Source organism: Scyliorhinus torazame, chromosome 15 (assembly GCF_047496885.1).
Source record: "Scyliorhinus torazame isolate Kashiwa2021f chromosome 15, sScyTor2.1, whole genome shotgun sequence".
Lineage (NCBI taxonomy): Eukaryota > Metazoa > Chordata > Chondrichthyes > Carcharhiniformes > Scyliorhinidae > Scyliorhinus > Scyliorhinus torazame.
The window spans coordinates 119,473,070-119,486,611 of NC_092721.1; the positions used below are offsets into that span (position 1 = coordinate 119,473,070).

At 46.6% G+C, this 13,542-nt stretch overlaps 1 protein-coding gene across 1 annotated transcript in view; it reads left to right on the forward strand.

The window, feature by feature from the left end:
• The window catches only part of LOC140391775 (transmembrane protein 182-like), a 154,045-nt gene that overhangs the window by 65,210 nt on the left and 75,293 nt on the right, over nucleotides 1–13,542 (forward strand). Inside the window, exons 2-3 of the mRNA XM_072476638.1 lie at nucleotides 7,690–7,866; nucleotides 11,534–11,627. Of these exons, the coding sequence (XP_072332739.1) occupies nucleotides 7,690–7,866; nucleotides 11,534–11,627 (271 nt within the window). The remainder of the gene's footprint in view (nucleotides 1–7,689; nucleotides 7,867–11,533; nucleotides 11,628–13,542) is intronic.

Genomic DNA, 13,542 nt, shown 5'->3' on the forward strand with positions numbered 1-13,542 from the left:
CTGATCTGCTGTGCAGCTAATTCATTTGCCTGGCAGATCCTGATGGCATTTTCCAATGTGCGGTTGTCATCCCGCAACAAATGCTCTTGAAACCTTTCATTCGATGTCCCAAAACCTATTTGGTCATCGATGACTGCAGATTTTTGAAATTGCATGACTGGGCCTTCAGCTTCAAAACTATAGTCACAAAGCTATCGAACGATTCATTAGCTTTGTTGGTGCGCCTACAGAATCGGAACCTTTCAAATGTTTCATTCTTTCTCAGAGAGCAATGCTGGTCAAAGTAGATAATTACCTCATCGTAATTCCTGCTTCCCTCTTTGCTTTCAAAAGTGAAGTCATTAGAAAGTTCAAGTGCACGACCTGCTACCATGAGCAGCAACGCAATGTGCCTTTCGTCAGGCTGTGCCTGGAGGCCAAGGGCTAAGACAAAATGTCCAAATTGCTGTTTAATAATGCATCAATTTTCATTTACGATACCCTTGACTTGAAGTTGGTGGGGTGCCTTTAAACCTTTCACCTCAAACTTCACCATTGTCTGTTGCGTTGAGTCACAAATAGCTGTAGTTCACTAGGTTGGCAGAGAAGTTGTTTGTAGTTCGCCTCATCTTGTCATCAACCTTTAGTTGTGTTCTGTGGTTCCCCCAGTGATGAAGACACACACAGACCATAAATGTTTTAAACCAGAATTATGATTTATTATTAGACACGTGGGAAGATAGCTAACAGATCTATGTACAAACAAAGTTACCCTCAGGAGTTATCTTTTTAAAAAATAAATTTAGAGTACCCAATTCAGGTTTTCCAACTGAGGGCCAATTTAGTGTGGCCAATCCACCTAGCCTGCACATCTTTGGGTTGTGGGGGCGAAACCCATGCAAACACGGGGAGAATGCGCAAACTCCACACAGACAGTAACCCAGAGCCGGGATCGAACCTGCGACCTTGCCGCCGTGAGGCAGCAGTGCTAACCACTGCACCACTAGGCTGCCCTCCTAGAGAGTTATTCTAACTATGTCGGTCTTACTATCAGTCCCACCACCAACTGCCTAGTCCCGTCAGTCACATGATGCATATTTGGCCAATTGGATAAGTAACTAGCTATCACATAGAAGACGGAGGGTGGTGGTGGATGGAAAATTTTCAGACTGGAGACCAGTTACCAGCAGTGTACCACAGGGATCAGTGCTGGGTCCTCTGCTATTTGTGATTTTTATCAATGACTTGGAGGAGGGAGCTGAAGGGTGGGTCAGTAAATTTGCTGATGACACCAAGATTGGTGGAGTAGTGGATGAGCTGGAGGGCTGTTGTAGGCTGCAAAGAGACATTGCTAGGATGCAGAGCTGGGCCGAAAAATGGCAGATGGATTTTAACTCTGATAAGTGATTCATTTTGGTAGAAAAAATTTGAATGCCGGTTACAGGGTCAACGGCAGGGTTTTGAGGAATGTGGAGGAACAGAGAGATCTTGGGGTTCATGTCCACAGATCTTTGAAGTTTGCCACTCAAGTGGATAGAGCTGTGAAGAAGGCCTATAGTGTGTTAGCGTTTATTAACAGGGGGCTTGAGTTTAAGAGCCGCGGGGTTATGCTGCAACTGTACATGACCCTCGTGAGACCACATTTGGAGTATTGTGTGCCGTTCTGGTCACCTCACTATAGGAAGGATGTGGAAGCATTGGAAAGGGTGCAAAGGAGATTTATCAGGATGCTGCCTGGTTTGCAGGATAGGTCTTATGAGGAAAGGTTGAGGGAGCTAGGGCTTTTCTCTTTGGAGTGGAGGAGGATGAGAGGCGACTTAATAGAGGTTTATAAGATGATGAGGAGGATAGATAGAGTGGACGTTCAGAGATTATTTCCTCGGGTGGATGTAGCTGTTACAAGGGGGCATGACTATAAGGTTCAGGGTGGGAGATATAGGAGGGATGTCCAAGGTAGGTTCTTTACTCAGAGAGTGGTTGGGGTGTGGAATGGACTGCCTGCTGTGATAGTGGAGTCGGACACTTTAGGAACTTTCAAACGGTTATTGGATAGGCACATGGAGCACACCAGAATGACAGGGGGTGGGATAGCTTGATCTTGGTTTCGGACAATGCTCGGCACAACATCGAAGGCCGAAGGGCCTGTTTTGTGCTGTACTGTTCTATGACGCCAACCACTGGCAGGAGGTCATACCTGTGATTACATCCATTGATAAATAGCACTACACATTTGTACAGTTAATTATAGATATGCATGTACGCACATCATCACATATTTATCTGCAAATATGCTTGTGAAATATCAACTTTACTGAATTTCTGTCCTCCAGAAAATCCAGTAAACAATTATTCAATCAATGGCAGTGGATAATGATCTGCACACAAAACTGGGTTAATAATAGTTTTAAAATCTCCACAAATTCTCACTGAGCCATCCCATTTTAATACAGGAGTTCTGGAGACATGGGTAATCACCAGTGTGTCACATCTATTCAACAGATTATAACTATCCAATGCTTTTACTTGGCAGTTTTGTGGCGATTTAACAACAACCCTGTCAATTTGTCATGTGCTGAGCTCAATAGTTTAATAGTCAGTGATTCAGTAAATGCTAAACTACAGTGATACATGGAGCTGCTGTAGCAACCTTTGTTAATCAATTTAAATAACTCTCTATTAATTATTTGTTTAAATTACTAGGTGAACTTAACTACAAGATTTATGTCTATTAACTGTTTTGTGTACTCAATATTTAAGTTTAAGTTAAGAATTTTGCTAATAAATAATTATTCATGCATGACATGTTATTTGAAAATTTAATAACTTGCATGGAAGTGTTATGTAATTCACTCTATAGCTTGTAGGTATCCTAATTGAGGGATGAACCTAAACGCAAATTCAATTGCGCGTTACAAGGCAGTTTGAATAAAAATAGGCATTCTTAATTCCTTAGGTTTAAGCTGGGTGGCGAGCCAAAACATATTGTAGTGAGGAGCTATAGCAAAAAAATAGCATTCGTCCAAAAACATTCATCTTACTCCTTGATTTATATTTGTTAGGATATCCCAGTGCTCTTATTGTATAATCTAGGCAAACACTTCACTGAAGCTGTAGGTGATGTCTTTCAGTTGAGATGTTAACTTGATGTCCACCTACTCTCTCAGGTGGATGTAAATGATCCTGTGGCATTATCTGAAAATGCATGAGAGGGGAGTTGGGGGATGGAGGGCTGGGTTCTCTTGATATTCTGAGGATGGTGTAGTCATAGAGCTAATGATGGCAATATAACCATGTAATGTTTAGAATACATTGAGAATAGTTAATTGTAGTTTGCTGCCTCCCTGTTGCTCTGATTTTACATTTATGAATCATTAACTAAGAAGATTTAGAGATCGTATGCATGGAATATGGAGATCAAACATGGAATAAATATATTTGCGAGTGAACCATTGGATTGTGAAGTTGTCAGATACCTCGGGCTGGATTCTCCGTTTGTCGATGCCAAAATCGTGAAACGCGATTGTGCGGAGAATAGCTTCCGACACCGAAATCGCGGTAGACGCCGGTTTGACGCCAAATCGGGATGCTCCGGCCCCCCCCTCAAATGGGGTAAGCGGTGCTCGCCGCGCTTAAAGTACAGTAGGCACATCATTAGCGGGCCTGACGCCCGATGCTCTGGGGCCTCTGTAATTCAGCACCTTTAATGGGCCGATTTCTCGACCGCGTGGTTCCCTTGTGCTCTCACAAATCATGAACCAGGCGACCTGGCTGCTGAGCCAGAGTGCGGCAGAAGTAAATGGTGTGGCGTGACTGCAGGCTGCTGGCCTAGACACCGGCCGTGCTGGCTGCGGTGGGTGGCCCCCTGCCAGGGCCGAGGGGGGGGGGGTGAGGGTGGGGGGGACAGGCCAAGAGAGCCAGGATGCCCCCCTCCCCTCACAGGACTGGGGCAGTGCCCAGGCACCAACCACCATCCTGCTGAACAGCCACTGACCGACCACCCACCCCGGCCCCTGGTTCTATACAGTATCACCAGCCGAATGGGTGCGGCAACCAGTGCACCCTCCCCCCACCCTGGCACTGAACACCCCACCCAATCGGCAGCCACCCACTGGGGGACCACCGAGGGCCACACCCACGGCAGCCCCAATGAGGGCAATGCCAGCTAACAGTGCCCCTGACAGCAGGGACAGGCACCTGGACCTAGAGCAACGGCAGATAACAGGCCAGGGGTGAGGGGGGTAAGGGTGAGGGTGGTGAGGGGTGAGGATGAGGGGGTGTAGGCATCCAAAATGGCCGCCCACACAGATCGATGGGAAATTGGCCAACACAGAGACACAGACAGACTGCAGCTTGTAAATAAACAAGGGCTGCAGCCCAGATCTTGCAGAAACCAACACAGCGAAAAGGCCATTGAAAGGACACCCAGGGACAATGGGCTCCAGGTAGAAAGTAACAATATGTGGCAGACTTGGTGTCATTGGTTTCCTTATTTGAGAAGGCTTGTGTGCCTCGGCTGTGGTGTTGGGCGTTCTGACACACAGATGAGCCAACATAGTTGTATTTGGTACAACGCTGTTTTATTCAAACTTACTATCTACAGTTTTGTCTTGATACTCTGCGCGTGGGGACTCCCTGTCTGTGATGTTAAAACAGGTCTTGTCGTTGTCCTTGTCCCCAGATCTACTGCCCACCAGGTGTCGTGTTTGTCCTTTTATACTGTCCCTGTCTTTGTCTGTGATTGGTTGTGGTGTTGTGTGTTCTGATTTGTCTGTTGGTGTGTCTATCATGATGTGTGTGTTTGAATATCATGACATCCCCCCTTTTTACAAAGATATGTGCCTACGTGGTTATAAATATAATCGTGTCGTGAGTGCATCTAAGAGTGTGTGTGTGTGTTGTGTACAGCATGTGCATATGACGTAACTATTTACATGGGGCGATGTCGGGTGCGTCACGCTAACAAGGTTGTACCATAACAAAACATGAATGCGAAAAAAAAAACCTTTGAATAGTGGTCCGGTCAAACGATATCTGGAACGATAAACAACAACAGGTTATAATAGTAGTGATTAACTTTTTAAACGTATGAACAGTGTTATAAGTCCACTCTAATGGGTGTGCGACGAATTTGGGTTGACCGTTAGGGTGGCACTCCACTCATCGGCCGGATTGATGGCATTGACCCTGTTTACATCGATGACGGAAACCCGGAAGGCATCCTGGTCATCTGCATCACTTAACTGGAAGTCTTGATGCGTGGGCTGGACGGTCCTGACGTGTCTGTGAGGTCATCGGAGATGTGTAGGATCCATGGGTTGAGCCGCACGACAGTAGGCAGCATAGTGGCCCATCTTGCCACATCGGAGGCACTGTCGGTTTTTAGCAGGACATAGCCCTTTTAAGTGTACAGCTCCACAGTTGCCGCACGTCATGACGTCACGGCGTTCGTTGCGCCACTGCGCATGCGCAGTGCGATCTTGCATTGGGCGCGCCTGCGCGGTGCGTCCCTCGATGTTGCCGTTGGTTTTGGCGCGCACAAGCGCGGGAGACCGCGAAAAGCGCGGGAAGCGGCCGCTCTCGTCGGGGCCGCGGGTCGGGAGATAATCGATGGCCTGGATGCGTTCGGCGTCGTGGGCGGCCTGGCTTGCCGATTCGATGGCTGGGGACCCCCTCCGTGCCAATTCGGATGCCTGAAATCAGGCAAAACGGCTGGTTGTATTCTCGTGGAGGACACAGGCTTCCACTGCAGACGCTAAGGTGAGGCTTTTGATTTTAAGAAGCTGCTGGCGTAGGCCACTGGAGGCAATGCCAAAAACAATCTGGTCCCTGATCATGGACTCTGAGGTGTTGCCATAACCGCAGGACTGCGCTAGAATTCGGAGGTGTGTCAAAAAGGGTTGAAAAAGCTCCTCCTTACCTTGCAGGCGTTGCTGAAAGAGATATCTTTCATTCACTTCAACATTAAAGTGCTGGTCTAGCTTGAGGATGACTGTGTCATACTTGGATTGGTTTTCGCCTTCTTCGAACACCAGTGAGTTGAAGACATCGATGGCGTGCTGACCTGCGTAGGAGAGGAGCATTGCAATCTTTGTTTCGTCCGAGGCACTCTGTTTCTCGTTGGCTCGGATGTATAGGTCGAATCGCTGCTTGAAGAGCTTCCAATTGGTACCAAGGTTACCCGCGACTTGCAACGGCTGCGGTTTATTGGTGAGGTCCATGTCCAGAATGGCAGGTTAGTCGGCAGGTATCGATCCACTCCTGTACCATGTGGTGTTGGGCGTTCTGACAAACAGATGAGCCAACACAGTTGTATTTGGTACAACGCTGATTTATTCAAACTTACTATCTACAGTTTTGTCTTGATACTCTGCACGTGGGGACTCCCTGTCTGTGATGTTAAAACAGGTCTTGTCGTTGTCCTTGTCCCCAGATCTACTGTCCACCAGGTGTCGTGTTTGTCCTTTGATACTGTCCCTGTCTTTGTCTGTGATTGGTTGTGGTGTTGTGTGTTCTGATTTGTCTGTTGGTGTGTCTATCATGATGTGTGTGTTTGAATATCATGACATCGGCCACTAACGGCCATGGTTGACTGGGACCCGCCCCGCCATTGAGGTGTCCACCACCAATTGGTTGAGATCGATCACGGTATTCGAGTCCTGATTGATCCATTGGACATCTACCTGGGACCGCCCAAAAGCGCGCGAAATCTGCAAGGGATAAAAGGTGCTGCGCAGCCCACCACCTGCTCATTTGACCACCGACGACAACAGCAGTGATATCTTCATCAGCCAAGGAGAGGAACATCCACGCCATCCACAGATCGAGCAGAGCTGGGGACACAGACAACCAGCAACAGACATCCAGCACTGCCAGATGATGGATTACATATAAGGCCATATGTGCTCATTCAGGCCATTCACATTATCTGTAATCCATCGTCTCGCAGTGCTGGATGTCTGTTGCTGGTCGTTTGTGTCTCCGGCTCTGGTCCCTCCGTGGATGGCATGGATGTTCCTCTCCTTGGCTGGTGAAGGTATCACCGCTGTTGTCGTCGGTGGCCCAGGCACGGCGAAGTCTGGTGGCCTTTCTCCCGGGCCAGGGTGCAGGGTCATCCGCCTCTCCTCCATGGCGTGCAGGAGGGTGTCCAGCTCAGCGTCCCTGAACCGTGGGACCGCTGCTCTCCTTGCAGGATCGTTTAAGTGTGGCTGTGGTGTGTGAGTCTCATTGTGCGGCAATCACAGCCCCGGTGAATCTGGCGCCGTTTTGCTTGGAACCGGTTACGTTCCACATGACGGTGGTGCTAGCCCACTTAGAGTTACTGAATCGGTGCAGCTGTTGCGCCATTTTTGTTGTCATAAAAAAACACTATTTCCATGCCAGCATCAGCATTAAGACTCAAAATCGGAGAATCCAGCCCCTCTTCTTAAACAGCCCAATCTTGCAGAATTCCATGAGAACTGGACAGTTTATTTGTAATGAATGATCTCGTTAATGGTCTGAGGTTGTGGCATTTCAGACCTGAACTGGAATTTCCTTCCCACTGCATTTGGATAATTCAATATTCTTAAGTGCAAAACTTTCTAACAATACATAATAAACAGAGGAACAAGCTGCCAACATTTTTCTATACAATATTGTGCCAATGTAACAGACTGTGTGAACTGCTTTAATAAATGACATTGTTGAGTTTCACTGTTATTTCCCTTCCAGGAAGCGCAATTTGCAGCAAAAGTGAAACCAACTTCTATACGAGATCAAATAAATAACCAGGCATGGAACCACAGTGAACATAAAGAATCACATGAAGGACATGTTCAAAAACGGAGTATTGCTGAAACAATGAAAAAGATCAAACATTTCCCTGGATCATACAGACTATTCAACAAAGTAAGAACTTATTAGCATTGTAAAAAACTATTATTACCCGTCCCTTGGTGATTTTTATTTTGAGTTGCAAATACATTAACTGTATATACTTTCCTTCTATTCTATACAATTTTACATGTCCTGGAATATTTAAGCTTATTTTGGAAAAGGTGAAAACCCAATGTACCACTGCCAACTATAAGCAATGAAATTACGTTCATCTCAAGAACTTCATTGTGAGAAAATGAAAGCACTTTCTATATATTGTGAAGAGCAATTTTAAGTGGTGTTCAGCTTGCCTTCCTGAAAGGAGAAAGGAAGTTATAAAAACAAATCCACAGGCCCTGAAACTTTAATGGCTCTGATGGCACATTCTTTCTGAAAACTGGGTTTGTACAGTGTGACTACAGGGACTTTAACTGGTACTCAAATACTCAAGGCCCTGGGCCAGGCTACTAGTTTCTGCCATGCCAGTCAGGTATGGCAGTTGCACTCTGGGAATCTCTTGACTCGAGTCTCTCTGATGCCAAGGGATCTGATTGGTCGAGTAGCAGAAGTGACCCTTGCTTGGACCCTTGGGATCCAGGCTTGGCACAAGTAGTAATATTGGCCTGAAATAAAGAGGGCCGATTGGCCTCGTAACTGAGGCATTAGTTGCAAAGGCATTGCAAGTATTGATGCAGCTACATCATTTCTAAAAGGGAAAACCATATCAGCCAATAACCAGTGCACACATTTCCTTCTCCTTCATTTTTCTGATCATTTTTTCAAATACAATCTATTGTCATTAAGCTGAGCTCTCATTAAATTTTAATCATATATTGTACTCAACAACAACAACAACTTGCATTTATATAGCATCCTTAGTAATGCATCCCTGCTTCACAGGCACTTTCTCAGGCAAAATTTGATACTGAGCCATATAAGGAGATACTAGGCGCAGTGAGCAAAAGTGTGATCAATAGTGCCTTATAGGAGGAAACTGAGAACTTTAACTCTGAAACATTGCTAGAAGAAGAGCCATTGCAGGTTAGCAAGCACAGGAATTAGGGGAGAATGATGTGAGTGAGGATAGTGGAAGCAGAATTTTGAATGAACTCAGCATAATATTTGAGTCAGGTGAAGTGTACTTATTGTCTCAAGTTAGTGAATTTAAGATGTGTGAATTCTAACCCACCACTTCTTCCAATTGATTCATTTTCTGGAGGTTTCTTTAGCAGTGTCTGGGAATCCCTGTGGTCCGGGCATCTGGCAGTGAGTTTTGCAAGCCTTCTATGTGGGCGAACAACATTTGCAATATGTGATGACTGACTGGAACTGCCTGCATCCAGCCACTGAATTTGCATTTGAAATCTCTCATCCCATCAAAGATACACCTTAATTTAATTTGTTCTTCGATTTAAAAATGAAGTATTTTCATTGAAGCTTTCATTTTAACAAATGATGCAACAAAACCACAAAAACAATACAGCCCAGCACAAAAAACGTAGTCTCAACATATATGGATACAGAGGGGAACAGGAGAACTGCAATATAATTGGCTCAGTACAACCATTAGACTCAATTTGGTGCCTCTGTATGTGCCACCAGAGAACATGGGAAAGAAGGATAAAGCCATGAAAATGGTGCACACCTTCCCACACGGTGATTGCTCACAAGGACCACGAGAGTTCAGGACAAACATTTTGTGCCATGTTTAGGCGCGCACCAGAACACATCTCCCTCAACCCCAGCAACAGCAGATGCACCAATGACATATTATAACCCCCTCTCTCGGATGTCAGACTCATCTGTACCCCTGCAGGAGCCACTCACAGATTGTTATACCACATCATAAAAAATGGAAAAATACAAAAGTGAGAACCCCAGTTCTAGAAGGATGTTTATCATATACCACACTGTGACATTATGTGTAATGTCTGGCACATTAAGGGTTAATGTAATACTCTAATCAACCACCAATGGAGCTGGGGTGCAGACCTATAAAAAGGAATGCCTCTCAGGCTTCTGGGGAAGTGTGTAAGGAGAGTGCGTAAGAAGAGTGTAGCGAGCTAGAGAGAAAGGAGCAGAGCAGAGAACAATTTAAGATAGAGTGCATGAGACAGGTGTTAGTATAGTGTCGATTGTAGTTTAATTATAATATTGCTTGTTTTAAGAATAGTGATTGAACTGTTTAATAAGTAGTGTAATACATTTAGCTTTGTTTATTAGACTTAACTTTTTGTGGTCTTTCTGTAGACTACAAAATCCATCCTGAGTAATAGCAGCACAAAGAACACCACACACACACACCACATAATCCCAACCTCAGGCACAGTGCGGAACGATCATCATTCTACATATTCATACAGGGAGGACCAACAGCTATAATTTCAGATTATATCAATGCAGTCGTTGCTTCCCAACACATTAAACTAGACAAGATAAAAATATGAGAGCTACCAGGAGCAAACATTCTCAGGATAAAAGAGGACCAAGATACAACCATAAGTCCATATTCTTCCGGTGCACACCCACCCCCAAGGATGAAGATGAGAAAAAGTTGCTCATTCATATAAGGGAACATCCCAACTTCAAGGAGGGCAACAGGACACAGTCACAATACAGGACCCAGCTCAGCCCCACGACTTTGTGCACTTAGGAATCAGCAAACCAAGGATATTCAAGCAGATCAAAAAACTCAGCCTTTAATTAGCCACTTAGTTGTTTTAATGGGCCATCTCCTTCCAGTTGGTGGGCGACCATGCCACTGAAGTTCCCACCCCAGGAATATCGGAATAACTTCTGGTTGCAGAACAATATCAGGCTATGCTCCTGATACCTTCAGCCGCCATTTTATGAGGTCTCTCACTTTTCAGACCGTTTTGAGAGGGTTGGCAACATCCAGCCCAATTATTCAGCCAGTTCAGCTTAAACTGCTTGGAGTCTTTCAGAAAGCCTGTTCTTCAGCTAATTGTAAGAATTTTTAAAAATATAAATTTAGAGTACCCAATTGTTTTTTTTTCCAATTAAGGAGCAATTTAGCGTGGCCAATCCATCTAACCTGCACATCTTTGGGTTGTGGGGGTGAAACCCTCGCAGACACGGGGAGAATGTGCAAACTCCACATCGACAGCGCCTAATTGTAAGAATTGTACATGAAACCAGTTCTGTTAGTATTAACCTGGTTCTCATTGGCACGGATTCATGGAACAAACTGACAATCAATTTCCCTCCAAGTAAAGCAATTGCAAAACTTTTCAGCTCTCCAATTTTTATCAAAAGTTCGTAGGGCATATTGTTGAACACAAGACAGGCAATTTTGACTTTATCTCCGTCTGTGCCACACCATAGTTGATACTGAGTGGCCATAATATAAAATTAGGAAGAAGTCTTACAACACCAGGTTAAAGTCAAACAGGTTTGTTTCGTATCACTAGCTTTCGGAGCACTGCTCCTTCCTCAGGCGAAGGAGCCAGATCATAATATAAAATGTTACATCCTGTTGTTTTGTTTTAAAAAGAGTTTCCTGTTCAAATGTAGATTTGCTTTAACCCTATGAAACTTCTTGGTCTAATTCAAAAGATGATAAAGTGAAAACTGATTTTCATTAAATTGAGGATGGAAAAGTATTGCAAGAAAGGTTAACTCCCAATATTTGATATTTATTTTTACTTTCTGAAATAAAGTTCCAGTTGTTTTTCCACAGGCATCTGCAAAGACGTTTCACTATGAAGGTTTCTTCTGGAGTTGTGCATTGAAAGTACGACGTGCTGAAGACACTTTTTCAACAAACATGTTTTGTGAGTGAACTAACCCTATTAGCATTCATTGGGTTAAAACAGTTTTTTATAGATTGATAGATTGCAAAGGATAGATAGAATCGTTGAAATTCTGAAACTCCATGGGATATTAATATGGACACTAAGACATGCAAGGCTGCTTCCTTGTGAAATTATTACCTCATTCACAATCTTAGTTACAACTCCAGTAAGGTCGAACGACATGGGGTGCGATCTAACTGAAAGGTTTCTAAGTGTGGTAGTGAGTGGGAATTGCCGGCTGCTCCCCGACACCTAACCTAATGAGACCGCCACCGGTATCTAATGGCAATTAGGGCCGGTAATGATGTCCCACGGCTTCACATCAAAAATGGTGTCCCACCAGCTGATTTCCCAGGACTGTTCCCGGCAGCTCCCCGCTAATGAGGGGGAGCAGCCCTTAAACTTATCCCGCAGAGCAAACCCCAGACAGCATGCAGCCATGCCACCGTGCAGACCCACTTAACAATATGGAGATGTTGACCTGGCCAGACTGTTGGATGCAGTGGAGTCCAGATGGGACACCCAGGCCAGGATTCTCCGAGCCCAAGCCGGGTCAGAGAATTGCCGTTGACACCGAAAATTCCTGCCACGCCGCTCTGACGCCGGGACGCGATTCTCCGGCGACCGGATAATCGGCGCCAGCCGTGCGTGCGCGGTCGACGTGGCACCGGTCGGGGGCTGTTGAAAGAGGCCCCCACCTGCCAATTCTCCGCAGTCGACCGGCCGAGTTCTGCTGGCGTGGTTCACATATGGTACCATCCGGTGGGAGCTCGGACCCACATCCGCGGTGGCCGTCCTGGTGGGGGGCGGGGGGGATCAGGCTCCGGGGGGGCATCCACAATGGCCAGGCCCGCGATCGGGGGCTACCGATCGGCGGGCACGCGCCACCTGGGGGAGGCCTACCTTCTTCCGCGCGGGTCCGCTGTGTCGCTATGCCATGCTGGCCCCCTGTGGGCCACTGAATCGCTGAGCCAAGAGGCCTGTTTACACTGGCATGAAACACTCCGGTGTTTACGCCAGCGTCAACACTTAGCCGGGATTTTGGAGAATCCCGCCCCCTGTTCCTGCAAGGAGGTCGGAGGGTCAGCCGCAGGCGAGCAAGTGCTGCCTGCAAGGCAATGGCTGCGGCCTTCAATTCGGGGAGTGTGGCCAGGATGACTGCCACCCAGTGGCCCAAGAAGCTCAACGACTTCTACTGGGCCGCATGGATGAGTTGGCATCAGCCCTCTGACACCGGTCCTGCCTGCCACCCCCCAGCCGCCCCACCCACCCCCCGATAACCCGGCGGTTGGCACTGCATACCCCAGAACAATACTGCGCCTGTGACCCAGCACATGCTGGCACGCAGCAGCACATCCCACCCATGCCCAGCGACAGTGCCCATGCCTTTCCCCCGCGATGCATGAAGCGTGTGGCTCACAATGCCCTCTCTTTGTCCCCACAGGAGAAGTTGGCCCATAACAGGTAGGAAAGGGTCAAGATGGGCAGCGGAGTGCAGGACATCAGAGTCCTCGTCCCCTAAGAGGGACGGGTCCTGGAGGTCAAGGGGGTGACCGAGGAGAGATCGGACACCGACGTCGAGATTGGCCTGCGCCACAGAGGTGAGGATCCACCGGCCCCCACCCAGATGATCTGTCTCAAGTGAGGTGTGCATGACAGACATAATAATACTTCCCTCTCACTGACCACCTGTCCATTATTATTATTATTATTCTCCAACAAGATCTCCATCTGATGGTGCTGGCCCACCCAGGGTGGCCCCCTGTGATGCATTCCAAGAGAACTTGGAGGAGAGCTCTAAGGATGCTATCATTGAGGTGTTATAGCTGTCAATCCCCACCCTACCACAGCGCAAAGACACACTCCTTGGTTGGCGAAAGTAATGGACAGACTT